This window comes from Elephas maximus, chromosome 13 (assembly GCF_024166365.1).
Source record: "Elephas maximus indicus isolate mEleMax1 chromosome 13, mEleMax1 primary haplotype, whole genome shotgun sequence".
In the NCBI taxonomy this organism is placed as follows: Eukaryota; Metazoa; Chordata; class Mammalia; order Proboscidea; family Elephantidae; genus Elephas; species Elephas maximus.
The window spans coordinates 74,657,570-74,680,664 of NC_064831.1; the positions used below are offsets into that span (position 1 = coordinate 74,657,570).

At 47.0% G+C, this 23,095-nt stretch overlaps 2 protein-coding genes across 3 annotated transcripts; both read left to right on the forward strand.

Moving 5' to 3' along the window:
• Positions 1-9,285: 9,285 nt before the first annotated feature.
• NMB (neuromedin B) lies at positions 9,286-12,568 on the forward strand. 2 transcript variants are annotated; one of them, XM_049905639.1, is made up of 3 exons: positions 9,286-9,836; positions 10,422-10,594; positions 12,314-12,568. In XM_049905639.1, exons 1-3 carry the CDS (start codon positions 9,680-9,682, stop codon positions 12,476-12,478), a joined length of 495 nt encoding a protein of 164 aa, XP_049761596.1. In that variant the 5' UTR covers positions 9,286-9,679; the 3' UTR covers positions 12,479-12,568. The 2 variants fall into 2 exon arrangements, with proteins under 2 accessions (XP_049761596.1, XP_049761597.1); XM_049905640.1 differs by having other exon boundaries at positions 12,309-12,427.
• Positions 12,569-13,394: 826 nt separating this feature from the next.
• WDR73 (WD repeat domain 73) lies at positions 13,395-22,614 on the forward strand. The gene is made up of 8 exons (XM_049905631.1): positions 13,395-13,469; positions 14,033-14,100; positions 14,414-14,502; positions 15,633-15,721; positions 16,308-16,372; positions 19,073-19,237; positions 19,595-19,954; positions 21,404-22,614. Exons 1-8 carry the CDS (start codon positions 13,429-13,431, stop codon positions 21,637-21,639), a joined length of 1,113 nt encoding a protein of 370 aa, XP_049761588.1. The 5' UTR covers positions 13,395-13,428; the 3' UTR covers positions 21,640-22,614.
• The last annotated feature ends 481 nt before the right edge of the window (positions 22,615-23,095 follow it).

Below are 23,095 nucleotides of genomic sequence, written 5' to 3' on the forward strand. Positions count from 1 at the left end.
AGCAACAGCTAAATTTCCCTGAAGAATTTATCAAATAATCTTGAAAGATTTGAATTGCTCTACTAGCTAAAATTAAAAAGGATTATTTGTGAGAAAAGGTATTATGTTCCCAGTTTTAATGTTTTCTAGTTTGGTGCTAAAATAGAAGACTTAAAATTGAGAGATTTTATTAGTAAATATGATGTATTTTAAAAGCTTTTTGAAAATATAAGAAGTACCAGAGAGGCTCAAGTTTATACTTTATGGAATGCTGACCTCTCTGGGGTTTGGCCGGGAGAGTGGCAAGTTGTGAAAGAAATGGGAGAAGAAGAGTGTGAGAACTGATGACGCTTTAAATGAGAGTTTAGTGACGGGATTATCTCTTGGCTATCATGCATCCACTTTTGTAACGCCAACTGTTAAGTCTCTTCATGATTTTTCCTAACAGCTGTTCACAGTTCTCCTTCATGTCCCTTGGTTCCCACTGGACACTTCTACTTCATTGCCCCCATCTTTAAATTCAAGTTAACGAGGATTCCCTGAAACTTCCCCTCCAGATTCCACATCTTCTATGAAGCAGTATTGGCCTAGGTTTTCATTCTCCTACCATGTCTAGTCAGTTACCAAGTCCTACATTTATCTCTGTTATTCCACTCTCATTGCCATCACCTGGATCCAGAAGTACATATTCAATAACTGCCTGTTGTTTGGGTGACCATATGTCCCAGTTTGCCTGTAATGTGCCAGTCTATGTCTATTTTAGATCAGTTCGGTAAGTAGCTGCTGTCAGGTTGACTTCGACTCATGGCAAAGATGGATTGGCACAATAGCCACAACAATGGACTTGAATATGGATGAAGCAAAACAAAACAGTGCCTAGCCCTGCATCATTCTCGTGATTGCCAACATGTTTGAGTCCATTGTTGTGGCTCTTGTGCCAACCCATGTCACCAAGAGTCTCCTTTGTCCTCCCTGGACTTCTGCTTCACCAAACATGATGTCCTCTAGCAGTTGATTCCTCCTGATCATGTGTCCAAAGCAAGAGAGTCAGACAGTGTTCTACTGTGATCCTTAAGGTTTTCATTGGCTAACTTTTAGGACTAGATCACCATGCCTTTCTTCCTAGTCTGTCTTCGTCTGGAAGCTCCTCTGAAATCTGTCTACCACAGGTAAACCTGTTGGTATTTGAAATACCTGTGGCATAACTTCCAACATTATAGCAACATTCAAGCTACCATAATATGATACACTGACAGATGGGTGGTGGTTAGATCAATTACTACCTATTAATTATATTTAGTGTCTTTCATTTTTAGAAGTGACCCTGGTTTGGACCATAAGTTCTGTGTTCACCCTACCCTTTTAGCAATATGTGATGTTCAAACTTTGAATTCAGCTAGAGGTAGGCAACCTCGTGCCATGCTACTGGATGTTTTCACTTATATTTTCTCATGCTCTCTTTTCTGCTTGTCTGAGTCTCACTTCCTTCACAAAATAATTGTTCTTCCTATGTCACTCAGCATTTGTGGCCTTATGTTGTTTGTCTAAACTTGTGGATATGGCTTCAAGCTCCCCAGCCAGATTGTAAGCTCCTTCAGGGCCGAGACTCATTTTATAGACACTGTACTAAATGTTTGGTAATAATCAATGCCTTGGATCCAGAGGCAGTAACTTAAGCTAGCCTTGTTGTTGAGCCGTTATTCTGAGGCACAGCATATGAATCATCAAAGTGATTCGTACTGATCTGTTATTTAGTAAGTGTGTTATCTTGGGCGTGTCAAATTTGAATCTAAAACTTTTAACACTGTATGGTTCCATTTTAGTTGCATGTGCCCTTTCCAGACTTTCTTATGTTGATCCCGGTTATGTGTATGTTTGGACTCTTCTGTTGTGTCTCTTGTGTGAGACATATTGGCTTTTGTTACTTTTCTTGGGGAGTCACACAGTTCTTTCGGAGAGGCTAGGCTTGGAATAAAAGCTGTCACTGTTGGGTGAATTTCTTGGTCGCTTACGTAAGTGCGTTACCAAGTGTAAAATTTAGCCCTCGGAACATGGCGGGGGGGCTATTGTAGTATTTTAGGGCACGCTTGTTATGACATTATCACTCTGTTATGCTTCAGAGATGATTCAGCTGATGCTAGCTCCTTAAATGGATTGCCCACCTTTCTTAAGATACTCATTCAGTCAAGGAGACAGCCTGTTCAGACTGTTCTCTGGCTGGCATGTTTTTGTCACTGTTTTACCTCAGTAGAACTGTAGGTGTTATCAGTTAGGTTTTGAGGAATAGAACAACAAATACTACTCTTCACACACGACTTATGGGGAATCTGGGTGTGAAAAAGATGTCGTGTAACCGGGACAGGTTATAGAATGCTCAGGGTTGCCAAAAAATGGTGAGGACATTGCCTTCTGAGTGTCATGTAGCATTCTGGGCTTTCGTGATGTTTCCAGCCTCAGCTTGGCAGTCCCTACATTCTTATACCTTTGACATTGGTCTCACTATACAGATATCCAGTCCTTGCTTATGCTGGTCCCTCTGCATGGGGTGCTTACTCGCTTCTCTACCTTCTAAAGGCTTTCTCATCTAGCAGACATTGAGCGTCTACTCCTGTGCCAGATTTTGGGCTAGGCCCTAGGTAAGTAAAGATCCTTTTTGGCTAGGAACTCAGTGCCTTAAAAGGAGCAGCGTGTGTTAACAATTTTTTTCACATAGAATAGTAAGTGATAGAGAGATGCACAGGGAGCCCAAAAGAGGCACCCTTTCTACTCTTAAGTTTTCAAGGGCATGGTGCTTCCTTCTCATGCTCCCCTGTGCTTTCTTCATGCTCCCCTCTCTAAGAGTGCCCTCAGAGGGGTTTATCTGACATGTGTCCCTCTCCCCTACCAGAAGCCAGCTCCTTGAAGGCATTAAGACAAGACCAGCATCTGATTCATCCTTGCATACATGTTCCCTAGTCCCTATCACAATGCTCTGCACATTTTAGACTTATTTATACCCTGCCTTGTTCCAAAAAGGCCTTGGGGTGGCTTGTAAAGATACACTCAGTACTATGTGATAAAATACAAAATAATTGAAGAATTCATGGCTGGGGAGCAAAATGAGTGTGGGAGGAGAAAAGAATGAAATCAGAGGTAAGGCTAGGACCCGAAAAACCAAACCCATTGCTGACATCTCAGAAGGTTCCATGGTCTGCTATAGGAGATCCATAGCTGTGGCTCTCAGTTCCTTAGCAGCTAGTGCAAAGAGGGAAATAGTCATTTCTATGCTTTATGGAATGGACATAAAATAAAGGGGGAAAAAAACCGAAAAACTGTGGTAACCAAGAACCAAGAAATTTCTCTCCTGGGAACTCCTTGCAAAAGCACTATGTGATACTGTGCAGCGGTTCCTACATTAGCTAGCCTAGTGATTTTCCTAGGGCTGTTTCAGAGGACATTCTTCAGTGTAGACATAGTTTGGCAGAAACTGCAAAGAGTCAGAGCTCTGCAGGGCCATGCTTCCTGCAAGCAGTCTCCTCTATAAATGTTACAGACAAGGCTGTGGATATTCTCTTGGCCACATACTTTAATAGGCACTAGAGGTAGAGTTAGGATACCTGGTGCACAGTGGCTAAAGCAGTTGGCTCTTAACCAGAAGGTCAGCGGTTTGAACCCATGAGCCACTCTGGGAGAAAGATATCGCAGTCTGCTTCTGTAAAGATTTATAGCCTTGGAAACCCCATAGGGTCGCTATGAGTTAGGATTGACTCTGTGGCAGTGGGTTTGGTTTTTTTGGGTTTAGAGGCAGAGTTGACATCTTTAACAGGTTGAGGAGCTAGTTCATGTTCCTGAATATAAGGGCTCAAGAGCAGGCAATGATTTTCCTTATTTAAAAAAAAAAAAATGTGGATCTGCTGCCATACAAGAATAGATGGGTAGTTAAGCCCACCAAGTTCTACTTCATAATTTTAGATGGACCCATTCTTTAAACTAGATGTTACTGAGCCTCTACCATGACCACTTAACAAAACAACTCAATAGAACATCCACTGAGCTTCAGACTTTAAGCAATGTAAGAGCCTGAAGGCTAGACACATAATGAGGAACAAATGTAATAAGCGTAAACTTTAAATACTTTTTCAAAAGCCCTTGTAATGCAGTGCTGACGGTCCATGGGAGACTGCTGAATCACGAGGCCCTGTGGAGTTTCAGTAGTTAAGCCACCTTGATTGGGTTTTTTGAGTTCTTAACCAAATTCTGCTTATAATGATCAATATTCCAGAGGAGTTGGGTTGAGAGTTCTGAAGAACTCTCTCTAAAGAGAACAGGCAACTGAAGTGTGTGTGTGCCTAAAGCCAAATTTTGTCTTAAATGAAGAGTCCTGGTAATTAGTAGATATGGTTGACCTCATAAAAAGACCAGCTGCAATGTGATCAGCTAGCTTTCCTACAGAAGAGCGTACCTTATTCTTTTAAATTCATGTCCCCTTTTAAGAAACAAAAATTTCATACCTCCTCTCCATTCTGACACTGCCCCTCACCCCCTTCCATAGGCCTATAATACCCTCCCTTTTATCTTCACCAGCCAAGAATATTTCATCTTGCTTAAGTTTGTATTATAAAAATGGTAGTTACTCCTCTCATATAAAGTCATATTTTTATTATATTGAATATGACTTAAATGCTGTCTATATCCCTGACCTGTCAATCTTAGGAGATTCTGGAATGTCACCTATTTGATTAAGAATCACTTCTCCAAAACCCTTACTTTAAGTGGCCTGTTTATTTGGATTGGTAAGCTTGATTCCAGCTTTAATTCAAGGAGTATAGTTAGAAGAATATGTACTCAAGACTTTAATCAGGCAAGTAAATCAGCTAACATCAAGCTTTGATCAACACTGTCAGCCTGACTATTTATTTAAGCCAAAAAAGAGAATGATGTATAGAACTCTGTCTTGGAATTGATTAAGAGTTGAGGTAGATGTGCTGGCATTTTAGTTTCTCTAAAGTTACTCCAGAAACCCTGGTGGCGTAGTGGTTAAGTGCTATGGCTGCTAACCTAAAGGTCGGCAGTTCAAATCCATCAAGCCCTCCTTGTAAACTCTATGGGGCAGCTCTACTCTGTCCTATAGGGTCGCTATGAGTTGGAATCACCTCGGCGGCAATGGGTTTTTTTGGTTTGGTAAAGTTACTCACGATGTAATAGGTATTGCGCAGGGGCGTTGTGTTAACAGCACAGCCTTACCTGCTACCCAGGGGATGCTTTTTCTCTGTCGTGGTCTTCAGATTTAAAGCATGCATTATTTCCCTGGGGTCCAGTGCTAATAATATTGAGTATTTAGGAAACTGTAGTGGCATAGTGGTTAAGTGCTACAGCTGCTAACCAGAAGGTCGGCAGTTCGAATCCACCAGGCACTCCTTGGAAACTCTATGGGGCAGTTCTACTCTGTCCTATAGGGTCACTATGAGTCAGAATCAACTCGACGGTAACGGGTTTCTTTTTTTTTTTTTTTTTGGTATTTCATATGTGCCAGATGTTCTGCTAAGCACCTCACAATTTACAATGAACTTTTACTTTCATTTAGTCCTCAAAATAACCTTTTTATAAAAGAGAAAAACCAGGAGACATTGAGGGATTTGCCCAGTGTCGCATAGTCCATGTGTGGCAGAGCCAGAGCTCAAGTCTTTTGCTTTTACCATGTCACAGTGCTGGGTGTCATGACCCAGTCTTTCGGCCTTCATAAAGTCTAGCCTTATACTTGCAAAGGTTTTGGGAATCCTCCTTTAGAGGCTCTAGGTTTTTATTCCCTGGATTTGCTCAGATTAGTAAGTCTCCTAGACATAGTGAGATTCCCAATCAAACTCTGAAACATTTAAACCTCTTTGGAGTTTAGAGAGTACTGATTTCAGTAATTGAAAGATCCTCTGAGGTACATAAATATTACACCTGAATAATTGTAAATGTTGGACCTAGGGCTGCTCAATTTCTTAGGTTTTCATAGCTTCCCTGAACACCTGCACCATTTAGCTAAGTAGTAGGTGCTTCATTTTCTTAGCCACTTTTAGGATGGTCATACTTCCTCATTAAAGCCAAACTCGTTGCTATTGAGTCAATTCTGACTCATGGTGACCCTGTGTGTTTTAGAGTACAACTGTACCCGACAGGGTTTTCAGTGGCTGGAATTTTATGGAAGACGATTGTAGGCCTTTCTTCATGGCACCTCTGGATGGATTTGAACTGCCAACTTTTCAATTGGTAGCTGAGAGCAAATCATTTGACACCCAGGGACCTACTTCCTCATTAGACATAGGTATTTTCTCTTTTTTTGAAGATTGCCTTTAAAAAAACATTTTGTGTTTTGGCAATTTCAGTTTCTGAAGGATTTCCTTCTTAATGGTTAATGTTCTCATAACTAATCCCTATGTGTTCCATCAGACTTTGAGAAATTGTATGAAATATCCCTGATTTTCTTTTCCGCCTCCCTTAAAGATTCTGCTGTTTTCCTGGTTCTGCAGCTCCTTCCTCATCCTGGAACCAAAGGGCAGCACCTAAGATATCCCAGGATATTTCTCTGTACCCCCCAGCCTCCTAGAGATGAAGTTTGTGCTCAAAGGTTTGCCAGGACTGAAATTTTACACCATTCCTGATGATTTTCTTTAGGCTCAGTTTTGTCTAATCTAAATTTATGCTTTATAGATCAGCATCCTCAGTACATTTAATGTATTTGAAGTACTCAATCTGGTTTTGTCCATTTAGCGTCCTTGCAGCTTATTTTCTTTGTACTTGAGGTAACTGACTGATCTGTGAAACAGGCATCATACCAGCCTACTACATCAGAGCAATGTTGAGAATCAAAGAAGCATGCATGCAGGAGTGCTTCTGGAAAGCAGACAACAATGAAAGATTCGGTTGTGAAGAGGTATTACTATAATTAATCCCAGTCTAATGAAAATATAACAACAACATACGCCCTTTATTTCAAGCAACTGTTGATAAAAAAACAAAAACAAAAAACACAATACAGTTTAAATGTTGTGTTGGTGTTGGTTATAACAAGATTTGCCATGTATCTTTTACCATTTTAGTCATTTTTTGGATTGTCCTATGGATCTGTTCTACATTTCCTAAGAATGTCCTTAATGCTGTAGAATCCTGGCAGGGGTCAAGGGTGAGTGCTGAAGAGCTTCCCCCTGCCCCTCCACATGATTCACTGCCAGTCTTTCCCAGTGGATGGGGCCCTTGGGATTCCCCTTGCCATCAGAATGGACATGGGGAACAGGCAGGTAGCAGTTGAGGTCTTCTCATTCTAAACTGAGCCTAGCACTGCCTGGGAGACCCTGCTTGGAACTGCTGTCTTGGGCAAGCCACCCTGTCTGCTATGCCTCCCTTTTTCCTGGGAGGCATACCTAGGGTTCCTTTCTCCGTGAACATGTTTCATAGCTGACTGTGGAGCTACTCACCTGCCTCTTTCTCTGGAGTCCTCAGAGCACCCTTTTTGCCTGTGCTAGGCTGACAGATAAAACAATCCCGAGGGCGTCTGAGATCAGTCTCTTAGAGCTCTGGTTGGAGCTGTGAACCCCAGGCTGTATCAGAGGAGTCTGGCTTAAGTATAAATAAACCTGCCAGAACAGAACCCAAAGTGCCACTGTTCACCTGCAGAAGAGAGGTGAAACTCCAAATGTTGTACCCATCCCCTCTGCCTCCTGAGAAATCTGAACCAACTTGACGTTTAAACTTGGGATGGTAAAAGAGGAGTGGGTGTGGCTCAGAGAGAGCTGTGTCTGCCCTGCATGACCTTGGGGGACCTCTGGGCACTGTGGTCCAGACAGACATGGAATCTGAGTCCAGCTCCATTACTGTTTGATGTGTCTTTCATTACTGTTTCCTCACCTATAAAATGAGGAGAGCTTAACCTACTTACAAGCTTCTTCAAGCATTAGATGAGGCAGCACTCAATAAATACCAGCTCCTATATCTTCCCACTAATTTGTATGTCCGTGGACCAGAGGAAATAGGATGGGTGTGTGATAGATGCAGAGGAGAGGGAGGGGGTCGCAAAGGGAATGATTATTATGGGAAGGTGATAAGAGCTATATCTGAACACTGTGGCTGAACAGTGACAAGAAAGCAGAGAGGTGTAAATGCCAGGGCAGGGAATGAGAAGCAAGAAATTTCAGAAAAAGCCAGAGCCAGAAATGGAGTGTCCCTGTCCTGTGTGTCATGCTCCTGGAAGCTCAGCATGACAGCCAGCTTCTCATGTAAATTTTACCTTTCAAGATGCTGATCCATAGAGCCAGCAGGTCTTGCTGAGCTAGAAACGTGGAAGAGTAATGATAGCAAGTGCCACTGTTGAGCCAGACTGGGCAGTAGGTTCCACCACAACCACACTGTGGAGTGTCCCAGTCAGGAGCTCAAAGCCCTGGTTGGTCTGCAGCCAACTCCTCCATCATTTGCTCCATTGTGTACCAAGTCTCTCTCTCCAGTGAGGTAGTTAAACTCTCTTGGAAGTGGAGGGTCATCTTTGTCTCTCCGCCTCCTGTGCCTAGCATAGTGCTCTGGACATTGGTTGTTAATAAACGCTTAGGAAAACAAATATATTATTCTGAAGCACAGCATCTTCCCCTGCTCATTAAGTGAAGCCATTGATTCAAAAGTTGTTGCTTCCCAAGACAAGTCCCAACAGTCCTTGGAGGAGGAGAGAGCTGAGTGTGAGAGCAGGTCCTTGGGACTGCTGCTTCTGGCCACAGAATAATAGTGCTTAAAAAATGTAGTTATGGAGTCCTGGTGACAAAGTGGTTAAGAGCTCTGGCTGCTAACCCAAAGGTCCGCAGTTCAAATCCACCAGCCCTCCTTGGAAATGCTATGGGGCAGTTATACTCTGTCCTATAGGGTCGCTATGAGTCAGAATTGGCACACAACAATTTTAAAATAGGGCAACGTAGTTATTTCCTGTTACAGCTGAGTTCTGATAAGGTCACACAGCTTGTGTATGGGTTCCCGTGCTCCCCCCATCCCCCTGACCCAGAAGAGATCTGCCTGCTGCCCAGCCGACAGGCCAGGCTCTCCCTACCAGGAGATGGATATTCCCCGGCTCCCAGGAGCCGCTACTTATTCCACCATCCATCATTCTGTAGTCCCCCCCAGCACCTGCTGTGGGCGATTTCCAGGTGACCTGGTGAGTGCTGCCAGTGAGCGGGTAGAGGACGGGGTGATCGCGGTCACATTCCCCTGAGGGGCTGAGGGGAATTTCATGGAGCGCCGCTGAAGCCTGGCACTTTGCTGGGCACTGTCAAAGCGACAGGGTTATGCGAGAGGAAGGCGCCTGACCCCCATTTTTACCCTCTGAAAAAAAAAGAGGGGCTTAAAGAGGTGGAGCAACTTCAGTACTGGGGGGGCGAAGCCTGGTGGGAGTGGCCGGGAGGGTTAGGGGCCGCTTTGCCCGGCGCTTACCTAAAGTTGGTGGTGCCCACGTGTGCGGCCGGCGTACGGATGTGCGGGTCTGTGGAGGGCCGCAGCCTCCCCGACGGACCCTCCAAGGGTGGCGAGCCTCTGAAAGAGAAAAGCCGGCCGAAGGGCTTGCGGGGCTGGGAGGGTCCCGGTGCCGCAGCTCCGGCTCCGCGCGGGGCAGGCTCCGCCCCCAAGGCGCGGCTTTAAAAGGAGGGAAGGCGCGCGCCGGCCACTCGAGCAGCTGGGAAGCGCGCTGAGCCGCCCGGGGATAGCCATGGCCCGGCGGGCGGGGGGCGCTCGGCTGCTGGGTGGCCTCCTGCTCTTCGCTCTGCTCGCCGCCGGCGCCGCCCGGCTCAGCTGGGACCTCCCGGAGCCCCGCAGCCGCGCCAGCAAGATCCGAGTGCACCCGCGGGGCAACCTCTGGGCGACCGGTAAGTCCTTGGAGACCTGGGCGAGCGTCCCGCCTCACCCTGCTCTGACCCCATTTTCCTTACCATCCCTCTGGCCGCTCCTCCACCATGGTTGTCCGTGCAAGGGGGATCCTGGGGTTTGTCTAATTCAGTAGATGGGGCCCTGAGAACCTGACCGCTCAGTGACTTGGCTAAGTTTAAGGCAGAGCTGGCTCTAGATCCTAGATCTTACTTCCAGCTGGTGCCCTTTCCTTACCTTAGGCAAAGCTGAGTGTTGAATCTTCTTTGAACCTCTGCTGTGTCTTCCCTCTGCACATCCATCCACTTTTCAGGCACCTCTTCGTTCTCCATTCATTCTCCATTGTGCAGGCGGCCCAACTGAAAGGGTTCCATCCGAGTGCCCAGGGCCACCCTCCTACCAGCTATGCCATCCTCTCCACCCATCCACCTTTTCAAGAAAAGCTGAGGTGTGCAGGCTTTACCACCACTGAGGGGTCTTTGTGGCTCCCTGACATGACAGCTGAAACATGGGAGAGATAGGGAGCTTTCACACTGGGGTGGGGTCCTTCTTCCTAACTTCCTTGTGTTTTGGCACCTCCCTTCCAGGTCACTTCATGGGCAAGAAGAGCCCCGAGGCCCCCAGCCCATCCTCTTTGAGAGCTGCACCCCACATCTCCCTGAGGGACCAGAGACTGCAGCTGAGTCATGATCTGCTCAGGATCGTCCTGTTAAAGAAAGCCCTAGACATGAGCCTTGGTGACCCAGGACCCCGTACCCAGGTGAGCCAGGCCCCCACCACATCCCCAACCCTGGGCCCAGGAGAGCCTCAGCCAGGGCTGGCCATGGATCCAGCATAGGGTGAATGACCACAGAGCATTGGGTTTAGAATGGGACTGCCCTGGGCATATGGGTGTGGACTCCAGAAAGCTAGGGTTCCAGGCTCTCCTTGTGACCCAGGGCTCCAAAGAAAGGAAGCTGACCTTCCCAGCAAACTCCATGGAGCAACTCTGACCCATGGAGAAACTCTGACCCAATCCCCAGTCTGAAGTCACAACCTAGGATTATCCAGCCTCTTGCAGCAGGACCTTCCTCCTCCAGTCTTGCCCTACTCCAGTTATCCCCCCAGTCCCTGCATTAGCCAAGTCCACCTTTGCTGGGTCTTCTTTGTGCTTGTGGCCAGAGCTGGGACCCTAAGGTGAAGTCAGTTAGTGGTTCATGGCCAAGACAGAGGCCAGACTGCTCCCCTTGGCCTTGCTCTTCCTGCTCAGCTGTGCTGCCTCAGTGACCTATGGCAGGGTCCTCAACCTCGGCACTCTTTGACATTCTGGGCTGGGTAATTCTTTGTTGTGGGGAGCTGACCTGTGCATTGTAGGCTGTTTAGCAGCATCCCTGGTCTCTAGCCATGAGATGCAGTAGCACCCTCCTCTCCCCTCATTTGAGACAACCAAAAATGTGTCCAGACGTTGCCAAATATCTCCCCCAGGAGGGGAGGGGGCAAAATCAGCCTTGGTTGTGAACTAGCATGGCAGAGCAGCAGCCCCTCTGTTCCCTGCTCCCGATGCTGTCACCATCGCCTGCTGTCCTCCCTCGTACTTGCTGTGTGCAGAAGGAGTGTGGTAATGAATGTGGACTCTGGCGGCAGCTTGCTGGGCTCATAGCCTACTTCTGCCACTTACTAGTTGTGTGACCTTAGGAACGTCATTTGATCTCTCTAAACCTCATCTTCCTCATCCATAAAACAGGGATAATAATAGTGCCCACCTCCCATTAAATGAGAGCATTTATGTCACATGCTCAGCATGGTGCTTGGTGCATGGAAAGCACTCAGTAAAAGAGAGCTAAGTTCACTCCTACCAGTCTGTGTGCTGCCTGGCAGCACCTGTTGTTGACTCATCTTCGTATCCCCCACTATGCCTAGCATATATATATTTTGAAAGAACGGGGTGGGGATATTCCCTAGAGAAGACCAAGTTCAGCCCCATCCAACATCCCTGACCCTCTTGACGCACAGAATCGCTTGTGCCCAGGGACCTCAGATGTAAGGGTCAGGAGCTTGGGTTGGCTGAGCCTGAAGGGAGATGATGGCATCTCTAGGGCTATTGGCCTTGAAGGCCTGAAGCATGCAGACCTACTTGAGATTCTCAGAGGAAGCAGTACCTAACCCTGAGGTGTGGGGCTTCAGAAGTGAGGTCAGGAGCAGAGCTGGGGGTGGGGAATGAGGGCCTGGACACTGGGCCAGTGCCAGGCACTATCAGACTTCCATGATACTCTTTGATTGTCATGACCATCCTGTGAGGTTGGGGCTGTTATTCTGAGAAAACCACTGCCCCTGACCCTTCCCAGGCCTTGTGGGGAGAAAGGTGGTGGGGGATCTGCTTCAGCTGAGAGCCTGCCCCTGCCCACCTGTGCAACTGCTTAGCTGTTAGGAATGGCAGGATGCCCCTATCATTTGCCCCCATCCCCAGGTCAATTCCTCTGTGTGTTCCCCTTCAGTACAGGAGGCTGCTGGCACACATACTGCAGAAGTGATGCAAATAATGGGGCAGACACGACGCGGCGGCTTAGATTGTGCCCACCCAGGGAAGGTGCTTAATGGGACGCTGGTAGTGGCCCCATCTGGATGTAGATCCTGGGATCAGATCTCTGTAACTCCATTACTGTGATTTCTAGTTGGAGTCACCAGGAATATGTCCAGTGCTGTGGAATTGATGTTCCTGCTGTACTTCTTGCTTCCCTGTTGAAGTTGTGAATAAAACTGCTCTTTATGTAGAAAGTCTGGTCCTCTCTTTTCAGTTCAGTTTGAGAGATGGGAGGGAAAGGGGACTGGAGGGGCTGAGTGTTCAGTGAGATGGGCTGGCTCCAAAAGACCCAGGACACTCCATGGCACTAGCCAGCACTGACTCTGAACTCTTACTCATTCACTCATTCAGGGAGCAGGTACTCAGCGCCTGTTGTATGCCAGGTCTTGTGCCACGAGCCGGGTTCTACTCTGCTCTGCCATCTACTGGCGCAGGCAAGCCTCTGACCTGCTTCCTCGCCGCAAAAGGGGGCTCCCTACAGTACACAATGGGCTTCACATACCTCTTCTATTTCATCCTCACGCCAAACTTTACCGGGAGTGCCCAGCGCATACAGGGGAGAGAACCGAGTTAGGATCCAGACCCGCTTTCCGCTAACTTACTCTCTCTGGCCTTGGTCAGGGTTGCCAGATTTAGCAAATATTTGCGACGTCTTATACCAAAAAATTATTCGTTTTTCGAAATCCGAATTTAATTACTTTATCAGGCAACCTTAGCCTTGGGATTCCCCGTCTGTGGGCTGAAGATACCTGGTCTTAAAACTGCCGGGTAGATGGTACTGGGCCCCGCCCGGAGTTGACATCCCGGGAATCCCTGATTCTACGTCATTTTTCCGGAGCATTTGCTCGGGAGCCGCAGACCTCGCCTGGCAAAGGCGTGGACTCCGCCCCGTTGTTCTCGCAACTGAACGCCCCGCCCCCTTCCTGGAGGGCACGCCCGCCGGCTTCGAGCAGGCCCCGCCCACTCCTCGCGAGAGCTCCGCGTCTCTCCGAAGGTTCAGAAGCGGAAGCGGGACGCCGGAAGCGACGGTTGCTATGGAGGCCAGCGAGGACTGGCTCGTGGAGTCCTTGCGCTTGTAAATCATGTAGAGCTGGGAGGCGGGGTCCGGGCCCGGAGCTGGTCTGGCGGGTGAATGGGTGCCGGGCGGAGGCATAGAGAGAAAGCTAGTGTGGGTCGAGTCAGCGGTAGCCGCGAGGCTAGGCCGATGCGGAGGAGTCCGCCTAGGCCGCGTCTCCGGCATCTGGAAAATGGCATCTTGGTGTGTGCTCAAGTTGTGTGGCGAACTAGTAAGAGCAGCGCTTGTGAAGGATAAAAATAACAAGTGACCAATTATTTTGTGCCGGGCTCTAGTTAAGCCCTGAACACAGGTTATCTCATTGATTTCTCAAATCAGCCCTGGGAAGTCTGGGTACTGTTTTTAAAAAGAGTACCATTTTACAGATGAGGACTGAGCCTTAGGGAAATTAAGTGGCTGGCCTGGTCCCAGTCACACAGGGGTCAATACAAAACCAGATTCGTTGGTTCCAGGTCTGCCAGACTCCAGAGCCTGTGCCTTTTAACTATGAAACCATGGCGGCATCTCAGAGTTCTTTGACTATAAAGTGACATACACCATGTGACTTTGTCCTTATCATTCAGGTACCAGGATTTCCATGCATTCGACCTCTCAGGAGCCACTCGAGTCCTTGAATGGATTGATGACAAAGGTGATGTGCCTTGCCTGGCCCTGAAGGAGATGGAGTCCCACTTCTCAGGCTGGGAGTTGGAGGCTCAGCCCAGAAGAACCCAGCCCACCCTTCTGGCATCCTGAGGGCCTCTTGGTCACTTGTGGCAGTTTAATGCCTCATCAGCCTTTATATGCCTATTGTTAGGATCTCTTCCATTCTTTAATCCAAGGCTGTATTCTGATAAGGAGAAATTTATCCTTGCTTTGGGGGATTTGGTGGGAGTTTCTAGACCCAGCCATGTTCCAGAATCTTTCTAGCAGTTTGTCACAGCTACTTCTTCTTTTATCTCCAGGAGTCTTTGTTGCTGGCTGTGAAAGTCTGAAAAAAAATGAAATTCTTCATCTGATATTACCTCTTAGACTTTCTGTGAAGGAGAACCAGGTAACTTGAACATAAATGCTAGGTATATGTTCCGATTTATTAAACATTTATGGAGCTCCTATTATCTACCAGGTATTTTCCTTATTATTAGGGAGAGAGAGACAAACAAAAAGTCTGGCCCTTACAGCCTGAGGGAGACAAATACACAGAGATAAATGTTCGAGAATGGTTTACAGAGGATTACTGGAGGAAGAGGTTATAATCTATGGAACATAGATTTAGGGAGCCATTAGGTAATAGAAGGTAGTTGAAGCCCTTAGAATGGTTAAGATCAGCTAGGATGAATGTGTAGTATATAAGGATTAAGAAGAGAACAAGGTTAAAGACAGAACCTCAGGGTACACATTTAAGGGATGGTAGAGGAAGATGAACTCAAAAGGAATACCAAAAAGGACCAGTATCTGAAGTAGAAAGAGTCTCAGAAAGGTCAGTGTTTCAGAAGCCCAGAGAACATGTCAAGAAGAAAAGAGTAGGTAGCTGTCTAATGCTACTATAAAATCATTTAGATAAGGATTCAACAGTTCATCCATTTGGCTTGGAACCCCCTGTTGATCTTTGCCAGAACACTTTTCCTATCATGGTCAGGGCAAAAGACTGAAAAGGAGGAGGAAATCGAGTCATAAAATGTAGGACGGGAAGAAGCTATAGCAGTAACTAGGTAGGAAACATAGATTTGAGGGAGGGTTTCCTAAAGATAAAGAGACTTGAGCAAGGTTATAAGCTGTGGGGAAGTAGTCTCTGAAAGGGTTAAGGTGAAAATGCAGGAGTGGTACAGGGAACATGATCCTGTTTTCAAGATGTATTAGTTGGCTAATCTTTCCCGGCTTTCTCTGATGAAGCTGTTAAGCCTCTGTAACTCCTCTAAGAAGACCTGGAGTGTAAGGTTTATGCCATAGTGAAAGAGGCTAGTGAAATGTTGTGAGAAGGGTTTTGGATATGTGCGCTCCAAATGAGACCATCATTTACAAGTAGCCACACCCTGAGGCCCTGCAGTGAGAAGCATCTGTTCCTAGCTGAGTAGCTTCCATGGCCTCCTTCCAGGCTGGGATCTGGCTCCTTACCTAGAGCTTCTCTGAAACATTCCTTTGAAGAGCAGGCTCTATCTGATTGGCCAAACCTTTGTATTTTAGGGCTTGTTCCCAGAAAGAGATTTCAAGGTGTGCCATGGAGGATTTTCAGACAAACCTGTCTTTGATCTAAAGCATGTGCCAGAGACCAGGTATGGTTCAGCTCTGTATCCCAGACCTTCCGTTCAGCAAGGGGTGGCTGGAAATGTTCAGGGGTCTCCTGCCTCTTTATCACCAATACACACAGGCACATGTGAGTGCCCACATGAACACACACAGATTTTCGGGATACAAAGAAATCATTGCTGTCCATCACAGCCCTTTTGACTGGAGTTGCTCCAGGGAATAGATAGAGGCCAGAAGGATGTGCTTAATTTCTCAGAGGTCGTGGTAGATAGTTGGCAATAACTCAAGTGGGAGAGACTGAGAGTCTCTGGGTCAGGGTTGTGAGTTCAGACTCCACACTGAGAGTCTTCTCTAGGTGAGCCTCATGACATGTATTGCCTGGGCTCGGCCCCAGCTCTGCAATTGACTCTGCATGAGCTGTGGGTCTGACCCTGAAGCAAAGTGAGTCTGCTCCTTGTCTGTTAAATGAGGGTGGATGATCCCTTTTAGCAGTAAGATTTCCTGATGTGGGGAAGTGTAGGAACTCAAACTGAGTGGGCTGGAGAGGGGAAGGCTGGGTGGGTGGTGTGCTCCCTATGGTCTGGGCTAAAATTCCCTATCCATCCTGAATAGGCTGCTGCTGACCAGTGGCCTTCCAGGTTGTTCCCTGCAGGTGTGGCAGATTGCAGAGGACAGTGGTGAGTGAATTTGATTTGGTGGGGGTTGGGGTTTCAGGAAAGCCTGATTATTCACACATCCCCACACTTCTAGTCTGAACCAGTGAAGACGTACACTCAAGCCAGGTGGGAATTAAAATGCAGTGTCTAATTAGCAACCCCCACATGGTACAGAAGACCAAAATGGAGCTTCCTATAACTTACTCCAGGAATTCAGCTTATGGACCCTGTCAAAGTAAGAGCATGTAGAGAACTACAGTCCTCTCCCCCAGGCAGGGGGCAGAGGCAAAGGCAGGGTGAGGGCTGCTCAGGTGGGCTCACCTCATGGAAGAGGAGACAGAGAGAAGGTCATCTCTCTTTGCCGGCATGCTAGTCCCAGAGAAACAAAGTGAGTGAGGAAGAGGCAGGGCTAGGCAGTGTTCCACACAGAGAAGTCACTCTATTCCCCAACAAGGGAGTGGAGAGAGGAGCAGGAAGTATTAATCCTGTTCCCTCTGGGAGTAGAGGGGAAGTCCCCTCATGGAACCAGCAGTAGGTTTGTGGTCCTCTTGTCAGGCAGGCACCAGAGCATGCAACTGCTGGCCTGATCCAGCGCCGCCTTCTCCTCCAGGTAGAACATTGTTGGCCAGCATGGAAGTGGCCTCTGAGGCACAGGCAACTGCTCTTAGACTTGCATATTTGGTTGTATGACCCTCTGTCCCTGGTCCCCATGCCACCTCACTTGGAAGCTTCCCACAGATTGGCCAGCAGCCACTGGCATCTCCCCAAGCCTTCAATGCTGCAGAAAGGCAATTCTTACGCTCGTTTGCTTTTTGAGGTCACAGACCCTGTGGGCTTTCCTTTGTTGTTTCCCTTCTTTTCGCTTGTTCTATGCTGTCACATATAGTTTCTAAAGGTCTCAGTTGAGTATTGTCTGCTGTTTCCTGTTTGAGCTTAAATATTCAGTCTGTTGGTGTGGCTTCCTCTCGCCTGGACAGGCCCCAGTGTTTTCTTTGCCTCTATGACTGAACAGCCCTCCTGTCACAGACACCACTTTTCTCTAGACATGTTAATACATTTGCTCAGGATTGCAGGTCTGGAAGCCATGCTGGCTCTTTAATGTACCTTACCTGCCTCTGTTGTGACCCATGTGGTGTTGGTTTAACTTTCGGAGACAACATTTTTTCCTTATAGCCAGGTTCTTGGGGGTGCTTCCCTATGTCTTTTGCTTTGATTTTGTAATAGTTTCTCTTTTTGGTTTGAGGCCGGTTTGGTAAGTCTGGTGTGGGTTTCCTAGGAAAGGGCATCTTGCTGCTGAGTTTGGAGAAAAGGAGAAGAAAACCTGGGTTTCTTTCTTATTGTAGAGTAACTCTGCAGTAAAAGGGCCTCTAAAGCCTTTGTTTTCCACTGAATCTTAGAATTAGGCCTTTGAAGGCTTTTGCTTGACTCCCCCTTCCTCCACTAGGGACAAATCTCATACGGAGAACCAGCCTTTGGCTCAGAGCAGCAGGTCCGAGGGGATCTATTTTGGAAAGGGAAAAGGGAGCCACTTGAGTGTGGCCCAGGAGATTCAGGCAAGCACTCCAGGGCTAGGGTGAATCCCAGCCTCATTCGCTCTGGTCCTGAGAGTCTGCTGTTGTGCCTGCTCCAATCCTCGGCAGCTCCTCATGGTAGGAGCACATTAAGTTCAGCAAGTCAGGATGAAGCGCATCTGGTTTCCTAGCCTGTAGGCTTTGGGACCAGTGCTTAGTGGTCCTTTGCATTCTGGCCCATCCTAGACATGCCCATCATTAAGAGATTTTGTCTATCTCTTAAAATTTAAAAAATATAAAGATTCCGTTTTCTTCAGAGGGTTTGGAAACCAAATAATAGGTGTCCTCTTGGAGCAAAGGAAATATGAACTGGAACATTTAAGTCTCTCTGAAAGTAGTTTGTACGGCAAATTGCTCATTCTGAACTATGTTATGAATGGCTTCTATTAAGAGAAGCCTCAAACTGTAGAGCACAGAGATGAAAACCTGCCTGCTGATGAAGCAGCAGGCTGAGACAAACAAAAACTTGATTCTCCTGGAGACCAGGTATATTTTTCTTCCATTCGGTGTAAAAAAGATACGGACTTTCTTGTTGTCTGGTTTACATTTTAAGACATTGACATTTGGACTATAACCTTTACCTGCTAGCCTTCAGCAAATGGCTTGGGGTCATGACATGTATTTCTGAGGAAATAATAACTACCCCATAGAGTTTCCAAGGCTGTGTGGAAGCAGACTGCTGCATCTTTCTCCCATGGACCCACTGGTAGGTTCTAACTGCCAACCTTTTGGTTAGCAGCCAAGTATAACCACTGCTCCTTCTTAAACTCCGTGCCTGTTATTTTTTATTTAAGGTGTAAATGACATCACCAGTGTGTTCTTTTCCTTTCCTTTATTTGTTCTCCACAAAACTATAAAAAGCCAGAGCTGCTTTTGGGGTTTTGAGATGACTGCTATGATTCATTATCTCCCATTTGCAAAACAGTTAATAAGACAAATTATAAAGAAATTATAGTGTTTCTAACGGTTTCAAAAATGTAAACATAACCCAGAGTGTTTATGTCTCAACATCCTCTCTTGCCACGTTTCAGCTTCCTTTTGACTTTCTAAATGGAAGGCTGAAGATGGCTGGCCGGCCTTCACCATGTAATCTAATCTTTCAAACCTTTGTTAACATTCTGGAGTTCAGCTTCTTCCCCTTTCCCCCCAGATGTCATTAAAGCTGTCAGCACAATTGCTATGCATGAGGAGGAGGAGAGCCTCTGGCCAAGGATGGCTGTCTTCTCCTCAGTGGCCCCGGGAGTGCTCCACGGGGCAAGGCTCAGCAGTCTGAAGATTACAGACCTAGAGTCCCAGAAGATCATGTACGCTTCAGGTACGGCAGCCATACACACCTTGCTGGCTCCTTCCAGCAGCATCTGCCTCCCAGCCCAACTCAGCCATGTTTGACACCTAGTTCAGTCCTCTGTGCCAGATGCTGGGGAACAAGATGAATAAGAGGCAAGCCCCAGCCTCAAGGGCTCCCATTCTGGGGTGGAGGGTGGTCATCCCAGGGACCGGCATCTACTGAACTGAGTAAAACATGTTGAGATGAGAGGGGAGAAACATTTCATTCGGGGTGGGACTGTGTGGAAAGGTTCACAGAGAAAAGGACTTATGACTGGTCAGTCCTGGCAAATTTCCAGTCCCATCTATCTCCAGTATCTTTTCCCCTTTGCCTTCTGTCTTACAGGTGTTGGTGACAGGGAGGCACTGAGTAGCCTGCAGGTCCTGGGTGCAGACACCTTTGCCTTCTGCTGTACCTCAGGCCGGCTGGGGCTTGTTGACATCCGCCAGAAGTGGGCACCATCTGAGAGCCCTGGCCCTGGGTCTGGTGGAGGGAGGTGGTGTGCAGAAGTCAGGAGTAGGGACCAGGACCCTGGGCCCAGCATTGCCAGCCTTGGCTCAAATGGGCAGCTCTGTCTTCTTGACCCCCGGGATCTCTGCCACCCTGTGAGCTCAGTCCAGTGCCCAGTGTCCAGGCCTAGCCCTGACCCAGAGCTGCTGCAAGTGACTTGGGCCCCGGTCCTGGACAACTGCTTAGCCATTTCAGGTACTGCTGAGCAGAGTTTTTGCCTCTTATTTGACCTCTCTCTTCTAGGGACTACAGGATTTTCAGGGAATCCTCAGGTTTTGATGGAACAATCCAGTTCTATTATGTCACATCTTGGGGTGGAGTGGGGAGCCAAGTGGAACCTCTCTTCACTCCCAGAGCTCAAATCTTCCTAGATGCACATCTGGCCCCAGAGGTTAAAGTTAGCCACGGAGAAGCTCCAAATTAACTCCCAGGTTCTCCAGTGGCAAGCCCTTCCCTCGCCTATTACACGTATTTGCAGCAGGCCTTTCCTACCCCAGCAGGAATTTTGTCGAGAGGTTGCTCAAGAGGCTCATGGATAGGACTGTACCAGCAAAAGGGGGCAGGACCTCAACGGTGCTTCTTAGCCTGCTTTGTTTAAATTGTAGCAGGCTAGCTCCTGGGTTGATCTGGTGGTATCTGGTTGACTGAGAGTATTTAATGAGGGTATCTAAAAGCTAGTGGAAAGATTCTACTAAGAAGAGTTGAAGGAGTAGTTGAGAGCAAGAAAGGATAATTGGTAGTGAAGGATCTGGAAAGGGCAGAAGAGAAGAACCAGAACTCGGGCGGAGGGGTTGGCTCTTTGTAACAGAAAGACAGCAAGACAGGTTGGTGGATGAACATAAGGGTGCTGCTCTCTAAAGGCTTCTGTTTCCCCCTCAGGCAGGAGACAAGGCCAGCTACTGGGAGGGACCAGGGAGGTGGGAGATTGGAATTTGGGGCAAGTGGAGAAGGCCTGAGAATGTCTCTTAAGCCTCAGTTTCCACAAACCCTGGTGGTGTAGTGGTTAAGTGCTATGGCTGCTAACGAAAGGGTTGGCAGTTCGAATCCGCCAGGCGCTCCTTGGAAACTCTGTGGGGCAGTTCTACCCTGTCCTTATAGGGTCACTATGAGTTGGAGTCAACTCGACGACACTGGGTTTGGTTTTTTTTTTTTTTTTTTTTTTGGTATTTCATACAAAGAGGAGCCCTGGTGGTACAGTGGTTAAGCACCTGGCTGCTAACCAAAAGATCAGGAGTTTGAACCCACCAGCTCCTCTGCAGAGAAAGATGGAGTTGTCTGTCACCCTGGAAACCCTGTGGGGTAGTTCTACTCTGTCCTATATGGTGGGTGTGAGTTGAAATTCAACTCAATGGCAATGGGTTTTTTGTTTACTTCATACAATTGTGAAGATTAAAGGAAATCATGGGTGTCCAGGATTAGCCTCAGGCCTGGCATGCAGTAGAGGTACAGCAGGTGTTCACTGTTATCCCACGTCACTGTGCCTAGGGGGATCATTCGTTGTCAACATTGAGGAAAGATATCTCATACCCTTTGGTTAGCTTTTGAGGTATCTATTTCATTCCTCATCCTATAGCCTGTTTTGTTACCACAGAGAAAGTTTTTTGAGGGATTCCATCTCAATCCTGTCTCTTCTGTGTTCTTCAGGTTTTGATGGAACAGTCCAGGTCTATGATGTCACATCTTGGGGTGGAATAGAGAGCCAAGTAGAACCTCTCTTCACTCACAGAGGTCACATCTTCCTAGATGCTAATGAGCTGGACGCTGCTCCACTGGTCACCACCCACATCTGGCACCCCTGCAAACCAAGGACTTTGTTATCAGCAGCAGATGATGCCTCTCTGCATGTGTGGGACTGGGTGGACCTCCGTGCCTCCTGCTAACACCAGCGTCTCTGCCCAGGCTCCTAGGAAGATAAGGACCTGCTGTAGTGGCAAGAGTACCAAGTTAGGACTCAGTGCCCAGATGTCCCTGTTACCAGCTGTGTGGCCTTGAGCCAGTCACCCGGCCTGAGCCCCAGTTTCCTTACCTATAAAATGAGGACAGTAATAACTATTTGTAGGTTGTTGGGAGGCTTAGAAATAATATATTAAAAAACACCTGGCAGAAAGCTGGATGTTCAGTTACAGGTTATTTAATTCTATATGTGGGAATTTCGAAACATAGAAATCATTGTCTTAATCTGGTTAGCCTTGACTAGCTCAACAGTATATCTTCAGCAAAATATCTTGTTTCTAGTGATATACCCCAATACTGGTTAGTTGCACTCTTGAAATGATGTATTTCACTTAAGTTTTATGAATGTTATGAGTAGAGAGACATGTACATGTTAAAAGCAAGTTGTATTATATATTCATTTTTTTTAAATCTATAAACTTAAGAGTGATACAGTTTTCTTAAACGCAGTGTGTAGTGAGATTCTCCACAGTAACTCACCCTGTGCACATCTAAGCAGATACACTCCCTGTACCACATTTTGTTTATCCAGTCATCTGTTGCTGGACACTTGGATTGTTTCCACCTTTGGTTGTTGTGAACATTGGTGTACAAGTATTTGTTTGAGTCCCTATTTTCAAGTTTTTGGAGTATATACCTAGGAGTGGAATTGCTGAGTCCTATAATAATTGTATGTTTAACTTTTTGAGGAACCACCAAACTGCTTTCCACAGCAGCTGTACCATTTTGCATTTCCACCAGCAATAGATGAGGATTCCAATTTCTCCACATTCTCACTAACATTTATTTTCCATTTTTCTGATAGTAGCCATCCTGGTGGGTTCTCTCATGAGAACTTGAAATATACAACATAGACTACAGTCCACTAGGGAAAAAAAATTTTTTTTTTTTTTATTGTGCTTTAAGTGAAAGTTTACAAATCAAGTCAGTCTCTCATACAAAAATTTATATACACCTTGCTATATACTCCTAGTTGCTCTCCCCCTAATGAAACAGCACACTCCTTCCCTCCACTCTCTATTTTCATGTCCATTCGGTCAGCTTCTGACCCCCTCTGCCCTCTCGTCTCCCAGACAGGAGCTGCCCACTTAGTCTCATGTGTCTATTTGATCCAAGAAGCTCACTCTTCACCAGTATCATTTTCTATCTTCTAGTCCAGTCCAATCCCTGTCTGAAGAGTTGGCTTTGGGAATGGTTCTGTCTTGGGCTAACAGAAGGTCTAGGGACCGTGACCTCTGGGGTCCTTCTAGTCTCAGACCATTAAGTCTGCTCTTTTTTACAAGAATTTGAGGTCTGCATCCCGCTGCTCTCCTGCTCCCTTGGGGGTCCTCTGTTGTTTTCTCTATCAGAGCAGTCATCGGCTGTAGCCGGGCACGATCTAGT